The 27,371-nt window shown below is 38.5% G+C and overlaps 1 protein-coding gene across 13 annotated transcripts in view; it reads left to right on the top strand.

Annotated features, from left to right (window-relative positions):
* The window catches only part of CPLANE1 (ciliogenesis and planar polarity effector complex subunit 1), a 152,935-nt gene that overhangs the window by 96,996 nt on the left and 28,568 nt on the right, over nt 1-27,371 (top strand). For 5 of the 13 annotated variants that reach the window (XM_074386588.1, XM_074386562.1, XM_074386572.1 and 2 more), the window contains 7 exons: nt 945-1,040; nt 2,289-2,410; nt 2,744-2,942; nt 3,151-3,300; nt 9,392-9,642; nt 17,296-17,383; nt 22,078-22,242. In XM_074386588.1, the coding sequence (XP_074242689.1) occupies nt 945-1,040; nt 2,289-2,410; nt 2,744-2,942; nt 3,151-3,300; nt 9,392-9,642; nt 17,296-17,383; nt 22,078-22,242 (1,071 nt within the window). Of the gene's footprint in view, nt 1-514; nt 911-944; nt 1,136-2,288; nt 2,411-2,743; nt 2,943-3,150; nt 3,301-9,391; nt 9,643-17,295; nt 17,384-22,077; nt 22,243-27,371 lie in introns of those variants that run through there. The other 8 variants (XM_074386576.1, XM_074386586.1, XR_012513883.1 and 5 more) reach the window with 8 other exon arrangements.

The raw sequence follows: 27,371 nt of genomic DNA on the forward strand, positions 1-27,371 counted from the left end.
ATTTATATATATGGCAAACGTGTCCCTGTGAATTCAAAAAAGTGCTTTGTAATCATATTCCTTCTTCCAGCTATGCCATAAAATATTTTACCAGTTTCTTATTTTTAAATACTTAGACAGTTTACAGTTTTTTTCTCCTATAAATTGTGCTTCAGTAAGTACCTTCCTGCGTAATAGACTTTTTGGTTATTACTGTGATTTAGCTAACCTTTTTAACTTTGCCAATCTGATAGGTCAAAAAAGTCACTATTTTAATTTGTATTTCTTTCTGAATAAAGTTGAGCACGTGTAAAATGTTTTTGATATAAATGATGACTCCACATTTGAGAATTTTTTTTTTTTTATGAGACGGAGTCTTGCTGTGTTTCCCAGGCTGGAGTGCAGTGGTACAATCTTGGCTCACTACAACCTCCACCTCCCAGGTTCAAGTGATTCTCCTGCCTTAGCCTCCTGGGTAGCTAAGATCTCCTTACAGGTGACCTCCACCATGCCTTGCTTATTTTTGTATTTTTAGTACAGACAGGATTTCACCATGTTGGCCAGGCTGGTCCTGAACTCCTGACCTCAAGTGATTCGCCGTCCTCGGCCTCCCAAAGTGCTGGGATTACAGGTTTGAGCCACCACATTGGAACTGAGAAACATTCTTAAATGTTCATTATCTAAGCATGTCTTTGAGAAAGCCTTGGAGGTACACTGCTTTTGTTGCAAAGTAGTTTATCTAAGTTGGCAGCTATTTGCTGAGTCTGCCATTCATCTAGGTGAAGGGCCAAGATAAGAATAATAATAAAATCTGAAATTACATTAATTATTTAAAATTACATTGTTAAGCTGTCATTCTGCTTTTCTACCTGTCACCTTTTATGCATAATATATAATTATATTCATATATTTTAATTTTTTCTTGTGTTTGTGAAATTTTTTTTGTTTTCTCTTTTTGTCTTAAGTTTTTAAGTATATTATAGTACCAGATAAGGAAGCTACTTCTCAGGAAATTGTTTCTGAATGTGATACTAAGCAACAAATTACTTCTTGCACACCAGGTGTGATTTCTTTTTTTTTTCTAAGAATGGTTTGACTTATTAAAGATTATATCTGCATGCCAAAGCTAGTCACCACCCCCCTGTAAGAAAAGCAGGTAAGCCAATCAATTAAGAGAGAGAGAATGATTTAAGTATTTTTCTTTTTGTTTTTTAACATCTATTTATTAGTAAGATTTAAGTATTTTTCTTTTCCTTTTTTTTCTAGTTTTAAGTGGTTTAAATTCAAGCTTTGGTAACAGTACTCAATATGAGTTACATTTGAAAATAGTGCTTTATTGAAAATACAATGCTAGAAAATAAGGTAGAGACCCAGAATAAAAGGCACAGAGTTAAACTATCTGTGACAGGCCTGTTTATTTTACTGTTCCATAAGAAACAAATAACCTTTGTGAAATTTAGATGTTAAAACACTTTAAGTGGTAAAATTTATTTATGGCCTCTGTGAATATACTACACACCACTGAATGATACCCTTTTAAAGGATGTGAATTAGCTGGGCACGGTGGCTCACGCCTGTAATCCCAGCACTTTGGGAGGCCGAGGCGGGTGGTTCACAAGGTCAAGAGATCGAGACCATCCTGGTCAACATGGTGAAACCCCATCTCTACTAAAAATACAAAAATCAGCTGGGCATGGTGGTGCGTGCCTGTAATCCCAGCTACTCAGGAGGCTGAGGCAGGAGAATTGCCTGAGCCCAGGAGGCGGAGGTTGTGGTGAGCTGATACCACACCATTGCACTCCAGCCTGGGTAACAAGAGCAAAACTCCGTCTCAAAAAAAAAAAAAAAAAAGAATGTGAATTATACATCAATAAAGCTGTCAATAAAAATAAGTAAATATTAAGAAACTGTTCAAAGTAAAAAAAAAAAAATTATAGGTTAATCTCCTATAATCTGGTTTTGTTGAAATTTTCCTAAGTGAAGTGAAGTAGACAAACATGACTGAATATATCTGATACGGAAATAGATTTTAGCATTTTCTTGATGTAAGTTATAGTACTCTATTGTTCTTGTAAATCATTCATATGAGAAAAACAATAGTCAACTGCATTCAATTATGAATTACTCTAAATTGTCCTTAGAATAGAATAGAATTTGCTTTAATTATTTATACCCAAGTCACTTCTACTTAGATCACAAGAAACACAATTTATGTTGTTTGTTGCTAACTTGTTCATACAACGTTGGTGATTTGGAGCTGTTTATAGCCTTTTAAAAATGTTCCTGATTATTCCTTTTTTAATTTTCAGAACATGAGCCTTCGAATGCTTCTCAGCTCTTGGTCCCAGATGTATATGTAAATCAGAAGCTTTCCACTGAAATATCAGAGAAACCTTTGTCACCCTCAGTACCTCATACAGTAACAAACTGGGTTTGTGTTTTATTCAGAAGTTTTAATAATACCTTTGTGCTAAAATGTATTTTGGTCATCTAGACATTATTCAATTGTGTAGGTGAAATGAGGCTAAAAATCTCATCAGTGTAGCTTTGTAGTAAACGTTAAAAAATTAATTTAAGCATTATGCCAGAAATATTGTAAATTATGACCAATAATACTTACTCTCTTTTTCCTAAGTTAGGCATATACAGGCTCTTCTTGCCTTGTTATTAATAAGAATGAAGCATTAAGCCTTTTTTTTAGGCAGAGTGACCATATAGAGTAAAAAGAATGTAACCCTCTTTGATTTTGTGTGTTTTGGCTCAGGCTGGACATACTTACATAAATGTGATTGACATTGAAGCTGATGATCTTCTGCAGGAATTACCTGTGAGAGAAGAGCCTTCAAATGGTAATGTTATCAAACAGCAAAGTGATCATGTAGAAGTTCCATCATCTGCAGAATTACATTATATGGCAGCTTCAGTTACTAATGCTGTTCCTTCACATAATTTTAAGAGTCAAGGTAATTTTTTTCCTACTTTTAAAACAAATATGATTTGAAAAGTTCTTTAATACAGCATTGTTATCCCTACTCATATCTCTTACCTCTCCTCCTACAAAACCACTGTATCTTTGGATGTTTATATTCATAGAAATGTTCTCTTAATCTTCTGATTACCTTGTTTAGAAATTTATAATCAGCCTTTGAGTGCTTTTCATATTCTTGATAGAATCAGCCAGTTCCACTATGGATTTATTTTCTAAACCTGCAGAAGTGACTCCCGCTTGTCTAGATGGAAAAAACTTGAGAGCAGGCATTACTGAAGTGAAGGAGCCTAGTGTCACCTCACCTGCACCATCAGACATACAGCAGAACAAAGGTAAACAGCCAAGACCTATAGCATGACCCTCTCCTGAATTACTGTTATATTAGAAACAAGTACCAAAACTTGATAATTGCAAAAGAAACCAGAAAAAGGCTTGTCCCTTGCTAAGGAGCATGGGGGCAAGTAGGTAAATGAAATAGAGACATGATTCCAAAGCTAGGATCCATGGATATTTTGCAAGAAGTCACAGATCTGTTTACGCATGTATATTTTCTCAATAAGGCTAAAAATAAATATTTTGTGTGAGTTCATGAGTGTTTTGATGTTAAAAAGCAATTCTCATATTTTAAAAGGTGAGAAATTCTCAAATAGCATACAGAAAATATACAGGCATGGTAGCCAACAGTACTTTTTTTTCCAACTTCTATTTCAAATTTGGGATACATGTATAGGTTTGTTACATAGGTATATTGCATGATGCTAAGGTTTAGGGTATGATTGAACCCATCGCCCAGGTAGTGAGCATAGTATCCAATAGGTGGTTTTTCATCCCTTTCCTTTCTCCCTCCCTCACTGTCTTGTAGTCCCCAGTGTACATTGTTTCCATCTTTACGTCCAGGTGTATGCAATTCAGTAGTACTTACATCAGTTTTATAGTCAGGTTGCATTACGGTAACTTTTTGCAAGATTTAGAAGACTCTCTCTCTCTCTCTCTCTCTCTCTATATATATATATATATATATATATATTTGAAATTTTTAATGAACTACATATATATATATAAACTACATATATGCTATATAATAAATGTATATATAACTACATTTATAAATGTATATGTAATAAACATATATATAACTACATTTATGTAATAAACTACATATCTATAGATCTATATCTGTCTCTCTATGTATATAGATATATATTTGTCATTGTTGTTTTTTTTTTTTTTTTTTTTTTTTGAGACGGAGTTTTGCTCTTATTACCCAGGCTGGAGTGCAATGGCGCGATCTCGGCTCACCACAACCTCCGCCTCCTGGGTTCAGGCAATTCTCCTGCCTCAGCCTCCTGAGTAGCTGGGATTACAGGCATGTGCCACCATGCCCAGCTAATTTTTTGTATTTTTAGTAGAGACGGGGTTTCACCATGTTGACCAGGATGGTCTCGATCTCTCGACCTCGTGATCCACCCGCCTTGGCCTCCCAAAGTGCTGGGATTACAGGCTTGAGCCACCGCGCCCGGCTGTCATTGTTGTTTTTTAGAGACAGAGTCTTGCTGTGCTGTCCAGGCTGGGGTACAGTGGTGTTATCATAGTTTACTGTAACCTTGAACTCCTTGGCTCAAGAGATCCTCCTGCCTCAGCCTCCCAAGTAGCTTGGAGGATTACAGGCACACACCACCATGCCTAGCTAATTTTAAAATTTTTTTATGGAGACAGAGTCTCGCTATGTTGCCCAGGCTGGTCGTAAATCCTGGTCTCAAGGGATCCTCCTACCTCAGCCTCCCAAAGTACTAGGATTATAGGCATGAGCCACCACACCCAGCCTAGGAGAATATCCTTCCACAACCTGAAGCTACTACATCCTGCGACTGGTTAGATTAATTCAATTTGCAATCAGACTTTGTGCAACAGAGACCTAAGTCTCCCCTAGGTTCCACAGAGGTTGTGAGGCGTGGACCTAGCCAGCCCTGTGGTTGAAACGTGTGGGTTCAGAGTCTAGCTCTGTCTGATTATTGTGTAATGACAGTGGGCACTTAGGAGACATGAGAAGCAAGGAAGGGATGGGTGGCAGGGAAACTTTACCTCAGGACGTGTTAGGGCATGTGTATTACAGCTGCATATACAAACAGGTGCCAGTATTTCAGATTTTAAAGTCTTTGTATTCTCTCTCCTGTCATGGGGCTGCTAAGGTGCATGGGTAGTGGAAGGAGGATGTATGAAGCTAGCAATATTTCAGACAAGGGAAGTATGTGGGAAAGTCAGAACCTGGCTTTTAGATTCAAATAGAACAGGCCTGGATTTGAATCCCAGCTCTGTCACTTAATAGTTTAGATACTTTTTACAAATCAGTTAACCTTTGGGATCCTCACTTGTATGTCTGTGGGACATGCCTCAGAGAGTTGTCATGAAGTACATCAAGCCAAGTGTCTGTGGCTGCTTAGGTACCCTGTTAGTTTCCCTTCATTTTCCTACCAATCAACTTTTGAAGTTCTGGCAGACTGGAAGTAGACTTATCTCTCTGTGACCCCTGAGTATCTTAGGCCAGCATTTCAAATGACCATAAGCTACAGGTTAATTTCTTTTATCAATGAGACCGGGTTTATAATCAATCTTTTGCGAGGCTCCGTACATGGAGAGAATGCCTGGTCAAAAAGATTTGTTAGTGGACCCTTCTACTCTAATTACGGAGAAGAACTTTAAAAAATAAAGTTTTGGCCTGGAGCAGTGGCTCATGCCTGTAATCCCAGCACTTTGGGAGGCCGAGGCGGGTGAATCACAAGGTCAAGAGATGGAGACCACCCTGGCCAACATGGTGAAACCTTGTGTCTACTGAAAATACAAAAATTAGCTGGGCATAGTGGTGGGCACTTGTAATCCCAGCTACTCGGGAGGCTGAGGCAGGAGAATTGCTTGAACCTGGGAGGTAGAGGTTGCAGTGAGCTGAGATTGTGCCACTGCATTCCAGCCTGGTGACAGAGTGAGACTTAGTCACAAAAAAGAAAAAAAAGTGAAGTTTTGACCAGGCATGGTGGCTCACGCCTGTAATCCCAGCACTTTGGGAGGCCGAGGCGGGTGGATCACGAGGTCAAGAGATCGAGACCATCCTGGTCAACATGGTGAAACCCTGTCTCTACTAAAATAAAAATTAGCTGGATGTGGTGGCGTGTGCCTGTAATCCCAGCTACTCAGGAGGCTGAGGCAGGAGAATTGCCTGAACCCAGGAGGCAGAGGTTGCAGTGAGCCGAGATTGCGCCATTGCACTCCAGCCTGGGTAACAAGAGTGAAACTCCGTCTCAAAAAAAAAAGTGAAGTTTTATATTTTGAAATTAAATTCTGTCATTTTACATAATATACTTTATTATTCATTTTTTTTGAGACAGTGTCATACTCTGTCAACCAAGTTGGAGTGCAGTGGTGCAGTCTCAGCTCACTGCTACCTCTGCCTCCCAGGTTCAAGCGACTCTAATGTCTCAGCTTCCCGAGTAGCTGGGACTACAGGGATGCGCCACCACACCTGACTAGTTTTTATATTTTTAGTAGAGGCAAGGTTTTGCCATGTTGACCAGGTTGGTCTCGAACTCCTGACTTCAAGCAGTTCGCCCACCTCGGCCTCCCAAAGTGTTGAGTTTACAGGCATGAGCCACCAAGCCTGGCCTGTAACATACTTTAAAAACTCAGAATATAGTCACACATTAGAGTTGAACGGGATTTACATTACAGAAAAAGGTGAGAAGAGGGGAGGGGCAAGGTTGCTATATATATAAAACAAAAAACCAAACAAACAATAAGTTTCTGTTTTAGTGAGACCTGCTCACTATTTTTTGAATGACAGTAGTGTCTTATTTTGGAAGTCATCTCCCATTAGGAATATCATCAGTAATAGCAAGCAGAGTTTTGCTGGGCCTAGCAAGAGCATTGCAGGGTCAGTGGAACTCAGCATTTAAACTTCTTGGGTGGGTGATTTTTCTCTGAGTCAGTGGAAATGGAGCAGGTTCTCCAGCGAAAGGGAAGCTAGTTTCATTATATATTGAGGACGTTCTGGGTTGTGAGCGTGTCCTTCTCTTTTGCTGTATTTTCTACTTGGAAGTTTGTATGCGTCATATTTTTTCCTGAGTGATTAAAGGACATGTTTCAGGCTGCTGAGAAACAGGAAGGATAGATACATGTAAAGTACCGTGAGAGTCAATCTAAAAAGGGTAGGGCTGAAACAGGTAGGGAAAGATCATATAACTGCCATTGCCAATGTTAGCATTTACTGTTGTCTTATCATGAGAAGGTTCATCTTAGACTGAGACTGAAATATAATAAGCACTATTTATATTTTTTTAGTAATTCAGAGTTTTCAGAGTATTTTGCCACATAATTTTATCTTCACAAAACATTGAAGTTAGTTGGGGAGGCATCATAATCTTCATTTACCTGACTCTTCATTCAATAAACATGAAGTTAAAGACCAGATACCAGGGCTAAAGAAGAGAGAAGCACCAGCCTGTGGGCATACCTATAGGGAAAAGAGGGGAAGACAGACATATAAAGAGATGATTATGATACAGCTTGGTAAGTTCTGCAGTGACAGGATGAAAGAGATTCTTGGGTAAGAAAGCATGGAATCCATCTCAGGGGATGATTGGGGCTGTTCAGAGGAGAGACACCTAAATGGAATCTTAAAGGAAAGTAGGTTTTAGTGAGAGAATGGGCCTTCAAACAGAGAAAATAGATTTTCCAGTAACTTAGAGGTTTGATAGAACTTGCTTAGTTGGAGAAAAAGTTTGGCTGGGTGTGGTGGCTCACGCCTATACTTCCAGCACTTTGGGATTCAAATTTTTGTGCATTTGGATCTGAAGGAAAGAGAGGAACCTCGAGTGACTTTCTGGTCGCTGGCTTGGGAAACTGAATGGTAGTGCTATTTGCTGAGCTGTGGAACAAGAAAGAGGGAGCAGTTTGGAGGGGCAGAAGCAATGAATTAATTTTGATACACTTATGGGACAACCTAACTGGGATGTCCAGGATATAAGGAGCTGAAGCTCAGAGAGAGTGCCATATAGATTTGGGAGTGACCTTTCATCAATGATGTAACTCAGAGAAAGTGGGAAGAGTGAGTAGAGAACTGAGTTGAGGCCAGAAGTACTGATGGGTAAAAGGGATGGATGGCAGAAAAGACTAAGAAGTATGAGTAATACAAGGAGGAGGAGACCCAGACATAAGAAGAGTGCATTTTAAAAAGGTGTTGCAGACCAGGCACAGTGGTAATTCCAGTACTTTGGGAGACTGAGGTGGGAGGATTGCTTGAGCCCAGTAGTTTAGAATAGCCTGGGTGACTGAGCGAGGCTCTGTCTCATTAAAAAAAAAAAAAAGAGGTGCTGCAAATCTGGGAGAAGAATCAACTGAGTTTAAGAATAAGGAGAGTCATTGGCTTTGATTTTGGACTTAGGAGGTTTAACATTTGCCTGAGAGCCCATATAAAGTCAGTAATAGCCAACATTAGGCCCATCTATTAATGTGTGTGGCTTTTGATTTTCAAGTAGAATTTGAAAAAGTCATAAAAATATTAAAGTTGCATTTTGATGAAGTATATGTTTGTAGCAAGGGATACATGTAATATTAAGGCTGCCTTATGTGTGGAGCTTTGTTGTAGTAATTTCTGTATTCTTTTTTTTTTTTTTTTTTTTTTTGAGACAGAGTCTCGCTCTTGTTACCCAGGCTGGAGTGCAATGGCGTGATCTTGGCTCACCGCAACCTCCGCCGCCTGGGTTCAGGCAATTTTCCTGCCTCAGCCTCTTGAGTAGCTGGGATTACAGGCACGCGCCACCACGCCCAGCTGATTTTTTGTATTTTTAGTAGAGACGGGGTTTCACCATGTTAACCAGGATGGTCTCGATCTCTTGACCTGGTGATCCACCCACCTTGGCCTCCCAAAGTGCTGGGATTAATTTCTGTATTCTTATCTCAGAAGTCAAGAAGCTGAAAAGGAATTTTTAAGTATATTAAAACTGATTTAGAAGGTAGTGTTGTGTTGGTTTAAAATGAAGTCATAAAAAATGAGATGGGCCGGGCGCGGTGGCTCAAGCCTGTAATCCCAGCACTTTGGGAGGCCGAGGCGGGTGGATCACGAGGTCAAGAGATCGAGACCATCCTGGTCAACACGGTGAAACCCCGTCTCTACTAAAAAATACAAAAAATTAGCTGGGCATGGTGGTGCGTGCCTATAATCCCAGCTACTCAGGAGGCTGAGGCAGGAGAATTGCCTGAACTCAGGAGGCGGAGGTTGCGGTTAGCCGAGATCGTGCCATTGCACTCCAGCCTGGGTAACAAGAGCAAAACTCCGTCTCAAAAAAAAAAAAAAAAAAAAAAAAAAAAGAGATAATCAGTAATACCTCTTCTTTAATTATAATAAATTCTGCTTTAACTTTTATTAATATTTAGATCTGCCAAAACCAGAATTCCAATTCAAAGGACAGAGCACAAAGCCAGAATCTGCAGATTATTTGTTACGGAAACTGCTGCAAGGTATCTCTGCAGCTCGCCCTGCACCAAGCTCTACAGCTCACCAACTAGAGCATCTCACTGCTAAGCTTCAGAAAATTGACAAGCAGCTGCTAGCAATACAGAACATTGCTGAAAACATAGAGCAGGATTTCCCCAAGCCTGAAATGCTAGATCTACATTGTGATAAGGTAGACTACCTTTATTTTTAGTTTTTTGTTTGCAACTGAATTATGATTTTTAGTGTGATACAACTTTGGATACTTGATATTTCAAAATAATGGGAAATTCTGTTTCTTTAAGCTAGGATTTTTCAACCTCAACACTATTGACCTTTGAGCCATATATTTCTTTGTTGTAGAGGACTGTCCCATGCATTGTAGGATATTTGGCAGCATCTCTGGTCTCTACCCAGTAGCTTTCGGTTGCACCGCTCCTTAGTTGTAAAATAAAAAATGTCTCTAGATAATGCCAAGTGTTCTTGGGAGTCAAAATCACCCTCACAAATATAAAGCTTACCTTAAGCTTTTTAGAAGTAAACCTTAAGCTTTTTAGAAGTAAACCCATGTATAATGCTGTTATCATAAAATGAGTTGGAAAATACTACTCTCTTCTATGTCTTGGGAAAATTTTTTATAGAATTGGTACTATTTCCTCCTTAAATGTTTGGTAGAATTCAGTGAAGCCATCTGAGCTTAAAGTTTTGTTTATTGGGACATTTTAAGGTATAAATTTACTTTCTTCTGTAGATATACGACTATTCAGCTGATCTTCTGCTCTAAATGAAGCTTTTTCTAGAGTCCCCCCCCACACAAGAAGGAAGTAAACCCATGCTTCCTACCAATAAAAAAAAAAATGTGAGTTACAGAACTAGAATGTGATATTAAAGGAAATGTGAGTTACAGAACTAGAATGTGATATTAAAGGAAACCCACTTGTAATTATCTTTTCCTCTGAAAGATTTTTATAATTTTACAAATATTATTGTCCTTATATTTGGAGTTTTTGTCAGTTTTAAATATTTTATGTAAGTTAGTAATCAGTTCCTTAGAAAGTTTTCATATCTTTTTTTTCTTTTTATTCTTGAGTCACAGTCTTGCTCTTTTATTCAGCCTCGACGTCCCAGGTTCAAGCAATCCTTCCATCTCAGCCTCCCGAGTACCTGGGACTATAGGTGTGTGCCACCACACCCAGCTAAGTTTTTTAAATTTTTTGTGGAGACAAGTTCTCGCTATGTTGCTCAAACTAGTCTCTAACTCTTGGCCTCAAGCAATCTTGCCTTGGCCTCCCAACATGCTGGGATTATAGATATGAGCCACCACACCAGCCTAGTTTTCTATATCTGTAAAAGGTAGTCATTCACGCCTGTAATCCCAGCACTTTGGGAGGCTGAGGTGGGCAGATCACAAGGTCAGGAGATTGAGACCATCCTGGCCAACATGGCGAAACCCTGTCTCTTCTAAAAATACAAAAATTAGCTGGGTGTGGTAATGTATTCCTGTAGTCCCAGCTACTCTGGAGGCTGAGGCAGGAGAGTCACTTGAACCCAGGAAATGGAGGTTGCAGTGAGCTGAGATGGTGCCACTACACACCAGCCTGGCAACAGAGTGAGACTCCATCTCAAATAAAAGGTAGTAATAAAAAAAAAATGTTTATATATAATGGTAGTTAAAATAGGAAGTCTCAAAAATTAATTATTTTGTACATTTTGTCCTTTTTTAAAAGGAAGAACAATTTATATCATGAGGATTAAAGAACAAATATTATGTTACAAATAATAGGTTAAATGAGACCATGGTTGGGTACTTGAGGCCAGGAATTTGAGCTCAGCCCAGGCAACATAGTGAGACCTCATTTCCACAAAAATAGTAAGTCGGGCATGGTGATGTGTACCTGTAGTCCTAGCTACTCAGCAGGCTGAGGTGGGAGGATCACTTGAGCCCAGGAGTTCAAGGCTGCAGTAAGCTATCATTGTGCCACTGACTGTAGCCTGGGTGTAAGAGTGAGACCCTGCCTCTTAAAAAAAAAAAAGTTATATGTCTTAAAGTCTAATATTGCGAAATGCAAAATAGTCTACAGAAGAATTTCATTATTGACTTACCTTACAGATATTCCAGGTTGCTAGCATGTTGACATTTTAAAAAATGTTACTTTTTAGGTTTATAGTATGTCTTCCATCCAAACGTTTAATACATACTTAAAAATTAAGATTAAGCATATGTGAAACTATACTGAAAGGATATGAGGCAGGACTACTCCTAAGTAAAAATACTAAGTAATGATATTATCATGCTTATTTGGTTTGTTTCCCTGTTTTGTTTTTGTTTTTGTTTTTTGGTAGAGATAGGGTTTTACCATGTTGCCCAGGCCAGTCTCCAACTCCTGGGCCCAAGTGATCCTTCCACCTCAGCTTCCCAAAGTGCTGGGATTACAGGTGTGAGCCACTCTACCTGACCTGCTTTCTGTTTTGTTAACCCAGACTGAGATATTTAGATCTGTCACATCCAAATAAATGTTCAGCATCAAAGCAGTTGCTGGAACTCCTTACTTCAAAGAACCTCTTTTGAAATTGCCATCTGAGCTAGTTTAGTAATCATTAGCTAGATATTTGATTTATGCCCAATATAGTCTTGATCCTGGCTTGCTCACTCTCACAAGAGTTTATAAATCATTAATTTCTTCAACAAACATTTATTGAGCATCTACTGCATATTAGGCCCTTTGCTAAGTTCTGGGAATAGAAAGATAAATAAGGCATAGTACCTACTCTCAAGGACTGTAAAATCTAATAAAAGAAGGTAGATGTATACACCAACAAATACATATGTACTGGGTGTAATGAGGGCACATAGATATGCCTGGCCTGTTGTGACTGGACGGACGGGGCAAGTAAAGCTGTGACAACGTTGAAGGCTTTGCAGAGGTGACTCTTGAGCTGTTAATGAATTGATATTCATCAGTTAATTAAGGAAGGCTGATAAAATATTGTGAGTAAAGGTGAAAGGTGCCAAATGGCATAGAGTGTTTGGAGAGCAGTATGAGCATTACTTATAGATAGAAGTTAGTGAGACTGGACTTCAAGATACCTGGCAGTAGAGGTAGGAGAGGAGAGACAAGGAGGAACAGAAAGCATTGTTTACCATGTCAAGCGATTGGGATTTTATCCTATAAGCAGGCAGTAGGAAACCAATGAAGAATTTTAAACAGTGAAGGGAGATGATCAGATATGCAGACAGTAGTATGGAGGGTAGATTGGAAAGGATAAGTCTGGGAACAAGGAGACCACGGGTCACAGTGGTTCCAAATCTGGCTGCCCATTAGTATCAACTAGGAAACTTGTTAAGAATGTGGATTCCTTGGGCCGGGCGTGTGGTGGCTCAAGCCTGTAATCCCAGCACTTTGGGAGGCCGAGGCGGGTGGATCACGAGGTCAAGAGATTGAGACCATCCTGGTCAACATGATGAAACCCCGTTTCTACTAACAATACAAAAAATTAGCTGGGCATGGTGGCACGTGCCTGTAATCCCAGCTACTTAGGAGGCTGAGGCAGGAGAATTGCTTGAACCCAGGAGGCAGAGGTTGCGGTGAGCCAAGATCGTGCCATTGCACTCCAGCCTGGGTAACAAGAGCGAAACTCTGTCTCAAAAAAAAAAAAAAAAAAAAAAAAGTGGATTCCTGGGCCCCATTTTCCTGAAATTATGATTTTAAGTAGGTCTGGGTAGAGCCCAGCAATCTGTTATTAACAAGCTTCACAAATGATTCTTATGCCTCTAGCTCCATACCAGATCCACTGATAAGTGCTTGAGATACGCTAAATATCCAAGGCAGGAAATAACAATATGCCTGAATTTGGGCAGTAAGAATGGAGGGAAGGCATTAACAGGACTTAGAGATTGATAAGCTGTGGGAAGGTGAAGAAGACAACAATTCACAATGTTGTCCAGATTCCAGCCTGAGTGAATGGTGGAGCCATTTTCCAAACTAAGGAAGAATTGTGTGTGCGAGCACGGGTATTGGGGGAGGCAGGCACAATGATTTCTGTCAGGGACATGATACATTTACGGTGCTGTGAGATAAGTCGGCAATTCCTCAGAAGCAGCTGAGGAGCTACAACTGGGCTTTAAGATACAGATTTTGGAGTAATCAGTTAGGAGGAAGTTCAAATTATGATAGAATAGGCACTCCTCAGGGAGAGCACATAGAGGAGAAAAGAAGAGGGAAAACAATCTTGTGGAAACATTTCCTTGTAAGGATGGGGTTCAATGACTTGAGAACAGTCTGAAGTTTTAAGAGACTCAGGAGAAAGCCAGCCAAAGCAGGAGTTGCAGAGGTAATTTCTATATATCCAAGTCCATTAAGTGTAGGGCCACAGCCCTTCAGGGTCATGGGGTGTCGCCTATCGCTGTGCTGAGGCGCAGGATCCGAGAAATAGAGACAGGACACAGAAGGACAAAGAAAGCGCAGCTGGGCTCAGGGGGGCCACGCCATCTATAAGCGGAGACAGGCGAGGCCCCAAATGTCCAAAAGCATCTGTATTTATTGGGTATAGGTTAGGAGGCAGGGTAGTGAGTGAGATCATCTTTAAGGATACTGATAGGGTTGTGAGCAATAAACAAGGGGTCCACCCCCATTAGGTCACCTAGGCTAGGAGGTAGGCAGTGGGAAGCAAGGGGTCCATTTCCATTAGGTCACCAAGACAAGGAGGTGGGCTGTGCACAGTGAGGGGTCCACCCCCATTAGGTCACCGAGGCAAGGAGGTGGGCCATGCGCAGCGAAGAGGGTGCAGTGTGCAATATATCTATGGGCACGCTACTTCTAAGAATATCTATAGGAGGATGCTTTGAGTCACACAGCAGTGACAGAGCTGACAGGGTCTACCGCCACCTGCTGGCAGCTTCCAATGATTTCTATAGGATAATGCTTTTGAGCCAGCACAGTAACAAGAGCTGATAAAGTTCATAGTCACCAAGGCGCCGTTATACTGGAGGGGTTTTAAGCCCTCGGACGCTTGCGGGATTGCCGGTCTGAGGGCAGCCTTCCAGAATAACTGGATGCAAGGTACTACAACTCCTTTATCAGGAGAAGTGGCTCTTGCTCCAAGCCTGCCATACAGCTGGTATCTTTACGATACTGAACACTGCTACCTGGGCCATGGATTCTTGTCCTGATATAACTATTTTTCCTTGAAATCATACTCTGCACCATTTCTGCTCTAGATATTCCTCCGACTGTAAGCTGCTTATTCCTTAATTCATATTCTGTAACATGTCTGCTCTAGGCATTCCTCCAACTATGAGCTAAGATATATATAGGGAAATAACTGAGTGGTAAGATATTCTTCAGGCATTAATTCTACAAACTAATATATGATTATATATAAAGGATTATATAAAAGGAAATAACTGAGTAGTAATACTATAAACTAAAATATTCTTCAGGCACTAATTGTGCTGGGAATCTGCTTAGCTCTCCTTCCTCGGTGCCTAGATGGGTAGGGGGGTTACCCACAATTAAGCATTTGGACTGCTTTTGCATGTCAGGATCACTCAGATGCTTTTTAAAAGTATATATTCTATCCCTGCTGAATCTGTTGGGGAGGTGGCGGTGGCTTGGTATTTTAAAAAGGCTCCCAAAAATTCTGATAGGGCTTCTCTCTCAAGATTTTAGTATTTAAGATTTTAAATTTGAAGGTAGGGACAGTGTCTTTTGTGATAAGATTTGAAGGTAGGGACAATGTCTTTTGCTATACATGTCTTTTGCAGCTACACATGACATGTACACATGTCATTTGCTACACAATGTCTTTTGCTACACATGGCAGGCATTTAATAAATAGTTTGCTTAATGGTTTCTTTGCTGTTTTTGTTTTGACTCTGGCAGTAATAAAACCACACTTATATACTAAAGATTCACCACTAGAACAGCTGTTTATAATTGTGGTACAAGGTTGGGAGAAAATTTCAAAGGAAGGGTTCCAGAAGTGTTTGCTCGAAGTCCCTAAGTAGTCCCCTCTTATTTGCAGTTTTATTTTCTGAGGTTTCTGTTACTCTCTGTATAATATAAGAAGATATTTTAAGAGACAGAAACCACATTCACATAACTTTGATTACAGTATATTGTTAAAATTGTTCCATTTTATTCTTAGCTATTGTTAATCTCTTATTGTACCTAATTGATAAATTAAGCTTTATCATTTGTATGTACGCATAGCAAAAAACAGTATTGTCAGCCCTCTATATCCATGGGTTCTGCATCTGACAGTTCAACTAAGTGTGGATTGAAAATATTTTAAGAAAACAAAAAAGGATGGTTGTATCTGTACTGAACATGTACAGATTTTTTTCCTTGTCATTATTCCTAAACAGTATGTCATAACTCCTAAACAATATGTCATAACAACTATTAATATTTAACATTTGCATTGTATTAGATATTATAATCTAGAGATTATTTGAAGTATATGGGAGGATGTGTATAGGTTATATATAAATACTGTACCATTTTATATAAGGGACTTGAGTGTCTATGGATTTTGGTATCTGTGGTGGTCCTGGAGCCAATCCCCTGTGGATACTGAGGGACAGCTATATGTAAGGTTTGGTACTACCCATCACATCGGGTATTTACTGGGGGTCTTGCAACATATCCCCCAGGGAAAAAGAGGATATTTAGTCTTCTAAAATGACTACTTTGAAGGAAATAACATTAATTGTTGTGTGTGTGTGTGTGTGTGTGTATATATATATACACACAGTTTATATATTTACTTATTTATTTATATATTTCATTTTTGAGATGGAATGTCAGTCTCTCATCCAGGCTGGAGTGCAGTGGTGTGATTTCAGCTCACTGCACCTGCTGCCTCCCGGGTTGAAGCAATTCTCCTGCCTTAGCCTCCTGAGTAGCTGGGATTACAGATACCTGCCACCATGCCTGGCTAATTTTTTTATTTTTAATAGAGACAGGGTTTTGCCATGTTGGCCAGGCTGGTCTCAAACTGACCTCAAGTGATCTGCCTGCTTCACCATCCCATAGTGCTGGGATTACAGGTGTGAGCCACTGGGCCCAACAAGTTTGGTATATTTTTTAAAAACGCTTTTACATTATTATAATATACACATAAATACAAACATCTTCACTTGCCTAAGTTAAGAAAACAGCTTGTAGTCCTGGAAGAGGCCCAGGGATACTCTGGGCAGACACTGAGTAGTAAGCAGTCTTGAAGAACTGGTTTGACTATGTTATGCCACTAAAAAAGTTATCGAATCTCTCTGAGCTTTGTTCTCTTATCTTTAATATGAGTTTGTCCAGATGGTAATTCAGGTTCTTCATGGCTTGTGTGGTGGCTCACGCCTGTAATCCCAGCACTTTGGGAGGCCGAGGCAGGCGAATCGCGAGGTCAGGAGATGGAGACCATCCTGGCTAACACAGTGAAACCATGTCTCTACTAAAAATACAAAAAATTAGCTGGGCATGGTGGCATGTGCCTGTAGTCCCAGCTACTCGGGTGGCCGAGGTAGGAGAATCACTTGAACCCAGGAGGCAGAGGTTGCAGTGAGCCGAGATCACACCAGAGCATTCCAGCCTGGGTGACAGAGCGAGAGGTTCTTCTTCATTCTAAAATTTTATGATATATTTTTCCTGAGGTTATAACTCAGTTAAGCTACAGTTAAGTAAAAATTTCCTCTGCTTTATTGATCCCTACCATTTAGCTTATATTTGATTTGATCCCATTTCTTTCACTTTTGCATTAATGCAAATGTTTAAAACTTACATAAAATTGTTTGATATTTTGAAATTACCAAAGTATTACCATTGTTTTGTTGTGTGTTTTTTTCCTACAGATTGGACCAGTGGATCACACTGAATTCTCTTCTGGCCCTGAATTCAAAAAAACATTAGCTTCAAAAACCATTAGCATTTCTGACGAAGGTTTGTGGGGGCTGACAGAGGCTCGCTGAAGTCTTGCTTTGGTTGACCTGAAAAAGTAGGAATTGCTTTGTGGAGTGCTAGAAGTAGGAATAGTTTTCATATGTGATCTTAAGTCATCAGCTTCCCAGTTTTTAGATTAGGATTGTTTTTTTGTAATGTGATTAGCTCCCACCTCAAGGCCTTTTTGTTTGTTTGTTTGTTGTTGTTGTTGAGAAGGCAATAACCTCCTCTGGATTTTATGCCAGGATGGGGCAAGTGTGGCCTGGAGCACAGTTTTTGTGGATTCCAAACCATTGGCTTCATTGTGCTGAGGATTGCACAGAGCTTTGTGCTGAGATTTCTGTTTATCTGTGATCATCAGCTGAGCTGGAATGTAAGGTTCTGGTAAAATGGCCAGGCAGTGGTAAGGTATTAAGTTTTTTCATTTCTTATTGAAACAATGAAATTAGAGTAGTTGTTTTTACTTTCTGCTGTGTCTGTAGTAGTTTATACCTGCATTCTTTTTCTCATTCAGTCTTGTCAGTTTAGACTTTTCAAAAGCCAGTCTTCGTTAATTCTCTTTATTGTTTCTCAGTTTTCTTTTTCATTAATCTTTATTATTTCTTCTATTTTGGGGGATTTTTTGGCTTTTTTCTAACTTTATTTTTTCTTATTTTCCAATATGTGCAATTGAGGCTGAACATGTTCCTACATGAACCTAAACAAGAGTGTTGATACTCATTCATCGTCATTTGGTGTTGTGCAGGTCTGCATAGTTTTTAGTTCGTAGTTCGCATTATGATTTCTTTAGCTTGTAAAAGGAGTTTTTAGGTTCTAAATAATGAGTTTGGACTATGTTTTTGTGATTGATTTCCATTTTCATTGTATTTTGATTAGCTGATGTGTATGATGGTATCATTTGTTAGATATTTGTTAAAATATCCCTTGTGGCTGAGGATATATGGTCGGTTTTTATATATGTTCCACATTTATTTGAAAAGACCAAACATTTTCTGTTGGTTGTATGTAGTGTATGTATATATATATATATATATCTCCCTTTAGTCAAGCTTCTAAATTGTATTGTCCAGATTCTATATATTTTTTTCTGATTTGTTAGTCAGCTTGATCCATTCATTTCTCAGAAGGTTGCATTTAAAATTACCCATAATGAGTGTGGAATTATTTCTTCTTGTAAATCTGTTACATTCATCTTAAGGCTAGAAGGTCAATATAATTCAGGAGTGTTATATTTCTTGTTGGATTTTGTCTCTTTTATCATTAAGTAATAACCGTCTTTATCCCCAGTAATTCTTTTTGACTTGTAGTCAATTTTGTTTAACATGAACATTATTACCCCTGTGTTCTGGTATGTCTTTTTTGATAATGTTTTGTTTTTTAAAATTTTATGTTAAATTTCTACTCTATTTTAATAGACGACAGAATTGTTCAATTACCCTTCATATACTCAACAAAAAACTTTAATCATTATTAACTCATGGCCAATCCCTTTTTTACGTATACATCCACCCACTCTTCCCACCTTTTTCTTGATTATTTTGAAGCAAAACCCAGACAGCACATTATTTTATGTGTAAATATTTTACATGTATCTCTAAAAGATCAGGTCAATTTTTAAAACATACGCATAGTAATATTGACATTCTCTTAAAAATTCTTAATATATTTGCCTATCTAATTAGGGTTCAGATGTTGCCAGTTGCTCATTTTAAAAAACAGTTTCGTATTATTACAGTTGGAACCCAGGTAAGATCTATATGTGGCCATTGGTTGATGGCTTGTAAGTCTCTTAACTTCTGGGTTCCTTCTCTCCTTTTTCTTCCTCGAAGTTTTCTTTGTTGAAGAAACAAGATATTTGTCCTTAAGTGTTTTTCAGAATCTGGGTTTTGCTAATTGAATCTTTGTGATGCCATTTAATATGTTGCTTTCTCCTCTGTATTTCTTGTAAATTGGATATCCCTTTACTTTCAAGCTGTTTGATTATGTTGTAGTTGTGTCCAGCATGTAACTAGATTTCACTCCTTTAAATAATTAGACAATATTTTTTTTTTTTTTTTTTTTTTTTGAGACGGAGTTTCGCTCTTGTTACCCAGGCTGGAGTGCAATGGCACGATCTTGGCTCACTGCAACCTCCGCTTCCTGGGTTCAGGTAATTCTCCTGCCTCAGCCTCCTGAGTAGCTGGGATTACAGGCACGTGCCACCATGCCCAGCTAATTTTTTGTATTTTTAGTAGAGACGGGGTTTCACCATGTTGACCAGGATGGTCTCGATCTCTTGACCTCGTGATCCACCTGCCTCAGCCTCCCAAAGTGCTGGGATTACAGGCTTGAGCCACCGCGCCCGGCCTTAGACAATATTTTTTAACCAGCAAGTATAATCAGTGTACATTTATTTACTGATATATTTGTGCTTATTTCTAATATCTTATTTCATGTTTCTTTTTTGTCATTTTTTTTTTCCTTTTTATCCTTTTTTTGGCGTTTTATTGGATTGAGTTTTCTATATTCTCTCTTTCCTACTGTATTGGTTCAGAAATTATACATTTGATTTTTAATCCTTTAATGGTTACTCTTAAATTTTTAACATTCATAGTTGAGTTAAAATTTAAGGTGAAGTTGGGCATGGTGGTGCATACCTATAGTCCCAGCTACTCGGGAGGCTGAGGTGGGAGGATCACTTCAGCCCAGAATTCAAGGTTGTAGTATGCTATTATTATGTCTGTGAATAGCCACTGCACTCCAGCCTGGGAAACAGATCTACTCTGTTTTTAACCCTTGCATTTAGTTTCCCTTGTCTTTTATTTTTATTAGTCAGTGCTTAGTTAGGATTTCTCAACGTTTGTCATTTTCTTTGCTCACAATTAATTCATTTTAAAATTTCTAATTTCTAATTACATTTTAAAATAAAAATATGTAGGCAACAAATATATAAAACCAAGACAACTTTCATGACACCTCTTATTGCCTGAGATGCACTCTGCTCTTTTCTCTTCTCTGCTATTGTTGCCAACAGTTCGTTCTTGAATCCACTTCTTTAAGAATTTGGTTCCGTTTTTCCTTCCTTTCTTTATTAGTTCTTTCCTTTAGAGTCTGTGAGTGGTAACTTCTCTCAGTTTTTGAAAATAGCTTTAATTTTACTCTTAATTCCTGAGCGATATCTTATAGCTGAATGCAGACTTCTAGGATGATTATTAATGTTATTTTAGCATTAAAATATATTATTCCATTATTTTCTGATCTCTAATTGCTGAGTTTACACTACCTATCAGTTACAGTCTGACTCCTGTTCTTTTATCTCTGATTGCCTAATTTTCCTTTTTTCATATAGTGATTCTATGTGTGTATTTCTATTTACCTTCTATTGGAGTAGGAATGATTCTTTAGTTTTAAGATTTAACTTTGGGGACTTTTCAACCCATAATCTTTTGAAGTACTGCTTCCTCCCCATTGTTTCTTTTCTATATTCTAAAATACCTGTTAGAGTATGTTGGACCTTCTCACTCTGTTCCTTGTCTCTTTTAACCTCCCCTGCATAATTTCCTCCTTCTGTCAGTGGTGCACTCAGGATGATTTCCTCAGATCTGTCTTCTAGTTTACTAATTCTCTTTTTTGCCATGTCTTTGCTGTTTCAGCTATTCATTATGATTTTAATTTTGGTGGCTACATTTAATATCTAGAAGTTGTATTTCTTTCTTTTATATCTGCTCTTTTAATGTCCTGTCCTGTTCTTTTATTACTGTTCCTTTGCTTTATCTGTTTAATGATTTTAGTCATGTTTTATGACTAACCCTTTCTGATTGTTATATTTCATATGTGCACATTATCAATTGTTGAATATGCATACTGACTCTTTCATAGTTGGTTATTCCTTTGTGTGATTTGTAATTTTTTATCATAGGCTTATCGTTAGTGGAAGTTCTGCTAGATTATATATGTTTGTCTTTGGAGTAGTTTTGCATTTACTTTTTGCTATCATTGAAGTAGGAAAAAACTGGAACAAATTTTAGTATACATTTCTTCACTTGGGGTTGCTGTACTATCTTGATGGTAGAAATTCAGACTCTGTTCATGCTTGTGGCAAGCCAGGGGACTTTGATTTCTCAAAGTTGACTTTTATTTTTCTCTTAGCTGTTGTCCATGCAGATAGAAAAGTTATTTGCTATTTCATTAGGGGAGAGATTTTCTTATCCCTGTTTTATGGACAAAGCTGTCCTTCAGTACTCTAAGATATAAGAAGGTAGTTCAGTTTTTCCCTCATTGCACCACATCTCCTATTCCTCAGTAGACTATCCCAGCCTCGTTTCCTACGTACTGCTTCAGCTTTGAGTTCCTTTTTCTTTTCTGGCACCAGGGAATTTCTCTGTTTAGAAGGACTGGTTGTGTATTAAACATTTTTTTTTTTTTGTAATTTAGTATTTCTTTGTTTTTATGGAAGAGCCTGTCCACTTTAGCTCAGTCTGCCATGTTTAATGAAGTTGATAATAAATTTTATTGTTTGTTTATGGCAGAAGAACTTTAGCTTTAAATTTTTAATTAAATTAATTCATTATACAGTAGAAAGCTATTAGCATAATATGTGGCAAACTTCTGATATCTGTGTTGCCCGTTGGAAATAATGGCAATTGTTGTCTTTACCATGTGATCTTTTTTTTTCTCTACTATTTTCTTTTAATTTTTATATGTAATCTGATTAGTGCGTTTTTTGACTCATATGGATGAAGAAGATCAAAGTGACAAAAAGGAGACTTCAGAACCTGAATTTTCAATAACAGAAAATCATTCTGGTCAAAAAACCCATGTGTTTTCTACTGCTGATTCAGCTGTCAGCCTTTCCAGTGACCAGAATACTACTTCTCCTGGTATTGTTCTTTACTTTTTCATTTACACATACTCTTATTTTCCATTATAATGTTACTGAACGTGATTACTGGGAATACAGTTATGAAAGGTTTGTGAAGTCATTTTGTAATATTTATTTTAGGGGAAGGAAAGTTAAAACTTTTGCTATTCACATGAAGAACTATGATATCTTGTCACCTTCATAAGACATACTGCAATCATGTATCATTTCTTGGTGTAACTTATTAATATGAAATATATAGCAACTGGAAATACTATAATAGTTGATTTTTACAAAAATTGAGAAATTAAAACTCTTCCAACTATAAGAACTTTGAATTTACATTTGAAAACAAAATAGTAGCTATCATTTATTGAGCCTCCACAATGTGCCAAACACTGTTTTACATGCATAGACTCTGGTTTAAGCCTGACCTACGAGGTGTAGACACTATTATTATCCCCATTTTACAGTTGAGGAAATTGAGATTTAGAAGAATTTGGTGCCACTTTTTGTTTCATTTCATTTGGAGGTGGCAATTAAAACTGCTATTCTTTAGTCCTAATGAATACATTTTGTCATATGAATAATAGGACATAGTAAATATATCAGTTCAATCATTGATAGTGGCTTGGAAATATTTTTTTTTTTTAGTTTTGCTCTCAGATATTGATGGTAAAGTGATTTTATTGAGTGTTTAGTATTTGTTTTATTACCATTATTAAAGTAATATAAACAGTAAAAATGCTATTTTAAATGGCATTACTGTTACTTAAAAGAAAAGCTGTTAAGAAGCTGACTTTAAATCTTGTAGTTATGGCCGGGCACGGTGGCTCAAGCCTGTAATCCCAGCACTTTGGGAGGCCGAGCGGGTAGATCACGAGGTCAAGAGATCGAGACCATTCTGGTCAACAAGGTGAAATCCCGTCTCTACTAAAAATACAAAAAGTTAGCTTGGCATGGTGGTACGTGCCTGTAATCCCAGCTACTCAGGAGGCTGCAACAGGAGAATTGCCTGAACCCAGGAGGCAGAGGTTGCGGTGAGCCGAGATGGCGCCATTGCACTCCAGCCTGGGTAACAAGAGCGAAACTCCGTCTCAAAAAAAAAAAAAAAAATCTTGTAGTTGTTTTCTTAGTTCTTTGTAGATGCCATGTGTGTTTTAGTCATCAACATATGGGCATAATAATTTCCACTTCACAGAGTTGTGAAGATTGAGTATCATATATAAAGCATCTGAGAATCTGTTTTATTTTCTTGGTCACTGATAGCTTTCCTCTTCCCTTCTCTGGGGGAGGATTGACAAATGAGGTTAAACAGGACTCATGGCTAGGTTGTAGAGGGTTCCAAGTATATCTGAGAAGTTTACACTTCATTTTATGCTTGGGAATCATTGGAGAATTCTGAGCAGAGAAGTAAAATGAGGAGGTTTTGAGGAAAAATAGAATGGAGGCATAGATCACTGAGGAGGCTACTAAAATCTGACCTGGGAAATAATGAGGGCCTGGCTAGTCTTGTGGGAAAGAAAAAGAAGAAACAAGGCATTTTGAATTAGTAACTGATGGTACTCAGTGACTAGGTGGGTAAAAGAGGAGGAGAGGGGGAAGATGGTTGTTTAGTGTTGCCAGAGTCTAGGGCAAAGATATAACTAAGTCTGATGTCAAATTCTAGACTCCAATTTTTTGGTTTCCCTGGGCCACAGTGCAAGAAGAAGAATTGTCTTGGGCCACACATAAAATGCACCAACAATAGCTGATGAACTTAAAATAAAAAAAAAAAAGTCTGTTCATAAATCTCATAATGTTTTAAGAAAGTTTACAAATTTGTGTTGGGCTGCATTCAAAGCCATCCTGGGCTGCATGGGTTGGACAAACTTGCTTAGAGCATTTTGAGACCAAATGTAACAGTTTAAGGTGATGCTAGGATAGATGAGTGGTCGTGTTTAGGATGCGGTTTTAGATGATGAAGTGGAACTTGGATGAGGGCTTTAGGCTTGAAAAACAGATGAAAGAGCCTCTCACCTAATTATCTAGTCAAGACTACAAGAGTGCATCTGTCCTCTGCAAGAACAAGGGAAAATGGCAAGGACCAATCTGTGAAGTATCATTCATTTGAGAGCAAAGGGAGCCTCCCTAGTAGTGAAATGGGTGAGAAGTCTGGTAAAGAGATTTTCAAGAAAAAGTGAGTGGCTAGCAGTTTCACAAACCATCAGAAAGTAAAGAATAAAGACTGAGGTTTAAGGACTTTCAGTACAGTATCGAATAGAGAAGGCAGGACAAAGATGAGCTCAAGAAGTTGTACTATAGACTACCTGATAAAGAATTCTGACAGTAAAAGGAAGTAGAAAAACAAGATAAAGGAAATGAAGTTAAAGATTATTTCAAGATAGGGATAAATACAAATTCTTTAATGTTTTAAAGGCCAAGGAAAAGAAAATGGTGGGAAAACAGAAATTGAAAAGCCCAGGTTAAGGAGATGATTCACTCAGGATTGTACTAGCTACTGCTGCTGTTGCCTTTTTTTTTTTTTTTTTTTTTTCAGTTGTTGTTGTTTTAGAGATGGGGTCTCACTCTGTTGCTCAGGCTGTATGTAGTGTTGTGACCATAGCTCCCTACAACCTCAAACTCCTGGACTAAAGCACTTTTTCTGCCTCAGCCTCCCAAGTAGGCACATGCCACTGCAACTGACTAATTTAGTTGTTTGTTTTTAGAGACAGAGTCTTGCTCAGTTGCTCAGCTGGTCTTAAAGTCCTGGCATCATGTGGTTCTCCCATCTCAGCCTCCCAAGTAGCTGGGATTACAGGTGTGAGCCACCATGCTTACTTGTATGAGGTTCTTAACTTAGGATGCAACAGAAGAAAAGGAGAAATGTCAGTAAATGGCATATTACATATAAAGAAGGATACATTAAAATGTTTTCCTCTAGTATTCAGTGTGTGATTATGTATTTAGAAAGAAATGGTATATATAACACAGTACAGAATTTAAATGCCCTAATGGATGTTTTCTCCAAAGATGGCATCTTGGAAATATGTATTAGTCTGTTCTTGTATTGCTATAAAGAAATATCTGAGACAGGGTAATTTATAAAGAAAAGAGGTTTAATTTTCTCACGGTTTGGCAGGTTATACAAGAAGCATGGTGCTAGTATCTGCTGATTTTCTGGGAAGGCCTCAGGAAACTTACAATTATGGCAGAAGGCAAATGGGGAGCAGACATGTCACAAGGCAAGAGCAGGAGCAAGAAACCAAGCAAGGAAGTGCTACACGCTTTCAGACAACCAGATCTCACAGGAACTCACTCGCTATCTTCCTTGAGGACAGTTAAGAGGGATGGTGCTAAACCATTCATGAAAAATTCACCCCCATGATGCAGACACCACCCAGGCCCTATCTCCAACACTGGGATTACCGTTCAACATGAGATTTGGGTGGGAACACAAATCCAAACCGAATCTGATGTGTTATCATTCTCTATTTTTTTTTTTTTTTGAGAGAGAGATGATTTCACTCAGTTGCCCGGGCTGGAGTGCAGTGGCATGTTCATGGCTCCCTGTACCCTTGACCTCCCAGGTTCAAGCAGTCCTCTCACCTCAGCCTCCCAAGTAGCTGAAATTCTAGGCATGTGCCACTATACCCAGCTAATTTTTAAATTTTTTTGTAGAGGCAAGGTCTCACTGTGTTTCTCAGGCAGGTTGTGAACTCCTAGGCTAATTGTGATCCTTTTACCTCAACCTTCCAAAGTGTTAGGATTATAGGCATGAGCCAGTGTACCTGCCTTTTCTTTAAGTTCAAAAATAGGTTAGATTTTCTTTTTTGCAGTTAACTTCCATTTCTTAGGACATTATTCTTTTTTTTTTTTTGAGACAGAGTCTTGCTCTGTTGCCCAGGCTGGAGTGCAGTGGTGCGATCTTGGCTCACTGCAACTGATGCCTCCCAGGTTCAAGCAATTCTCTTGCCTCAGCCTCCCAAGTAGCTGGGACCACAGGCAGGCACCACCACACCCGGCTAAGTTTTGTATGTTTAGTAGAGACAGAGTTTTGCCATGTTGGCCAGGTGGTCTTAAACTCCTGACCTCAGGAGATCCACCTGCCTCAGCCTCCCAAAGTACTAGGATTACAGATGTGAGCAACCACACCCGGCCTCTTCTGAGTATTCTCAATAGTGGCAAATAATTTATTCACTGAGGATGGATTTAATTTTTGCTAACAGCCGTTAAGTTACTTGAAGGCATTTCTGGTAAATGAGGTAGACTAATGATTAGGCTGATTGTCACCGTCTGGAATTATGTGGTTATCAAAGAATAAAGTTGGTTAATTATGTTTAATAAATTGTTTATAAAGGCACTCCCAAAGGATGAGTTTTAAAAATGGTTAGAAAATTAAGTATGAACAGAATTTCCCTATGTGACCATTTTTAAAGGTATTTATTTGGGTAAAATGCTTTTATGCTCTTTGATGAAGCAAATCAGTTTCATTTTAGTAGTCATACTTTTATATCTGATTAATCTGTACTTTGACCATTATCATAAGTAGTTGAGGCTTTTCTTAGCAATAACTGAATTGAGGTAGATCTTTGTCAGGGACCAAAGGCACTAAATTCTATCATATAAGACAGTTTATCTTTAAACATGAAGCTATTTAATTAAATTGCATTTGTTATCAGAGTGTTCTGGAATTCTTCAAAAGGGTGTTCTCTTTTAGCAGTAGTGATTGAAAAGTATTAAACTTGCCCAGGTTGGACAAGTTTTCCCCATGTTTGTTGGTACTGTGGCTGTGGCTTAGTGATCCTAGATTACTAAAAGGAGAAAGGGCAGCATGTTACTTACCAACCTTTGATGACTAACACTTCAACCTTTAACCCAAGAGGTCACCATGTTTACTAACCTCATGTACTTCCCCATATGCAGCCCCACCAGTATTAGAGTCCTTCAAGCTTTATTCGTGAATAGGATGGCAGGGGCCACTCACATACTGATAGAAAGTGTCTCTTTAATGGACACACTCTAGTATCTTTTTCTACCTAGCAAAAAGCTATAAGGGGTAGTGGTATTACTACTATGCTAGTCTTAGATTTATGTGAAGTATTTCTCTCTTAAATTGAATTAGTTGCTGTTAAGAAGACACAAATGCCCAGATTCTGAGAACAAAAA

Source organism: Saimiri boliviensis, chromosome 1 (assembly GCF_048565385.1).
Source record: "Saimiri boliviensis isolate mSaiBol1 chromosome 1, mSaiBol1.pri, whole genome shotgun sequence".
In the NCBI taxonomy this organism is placed as follows: Eukaryota; Metazoa; Chordata; class Mammalia; order Primates; family Cebidae; genus Saimiri; species Saimiri boliviensis.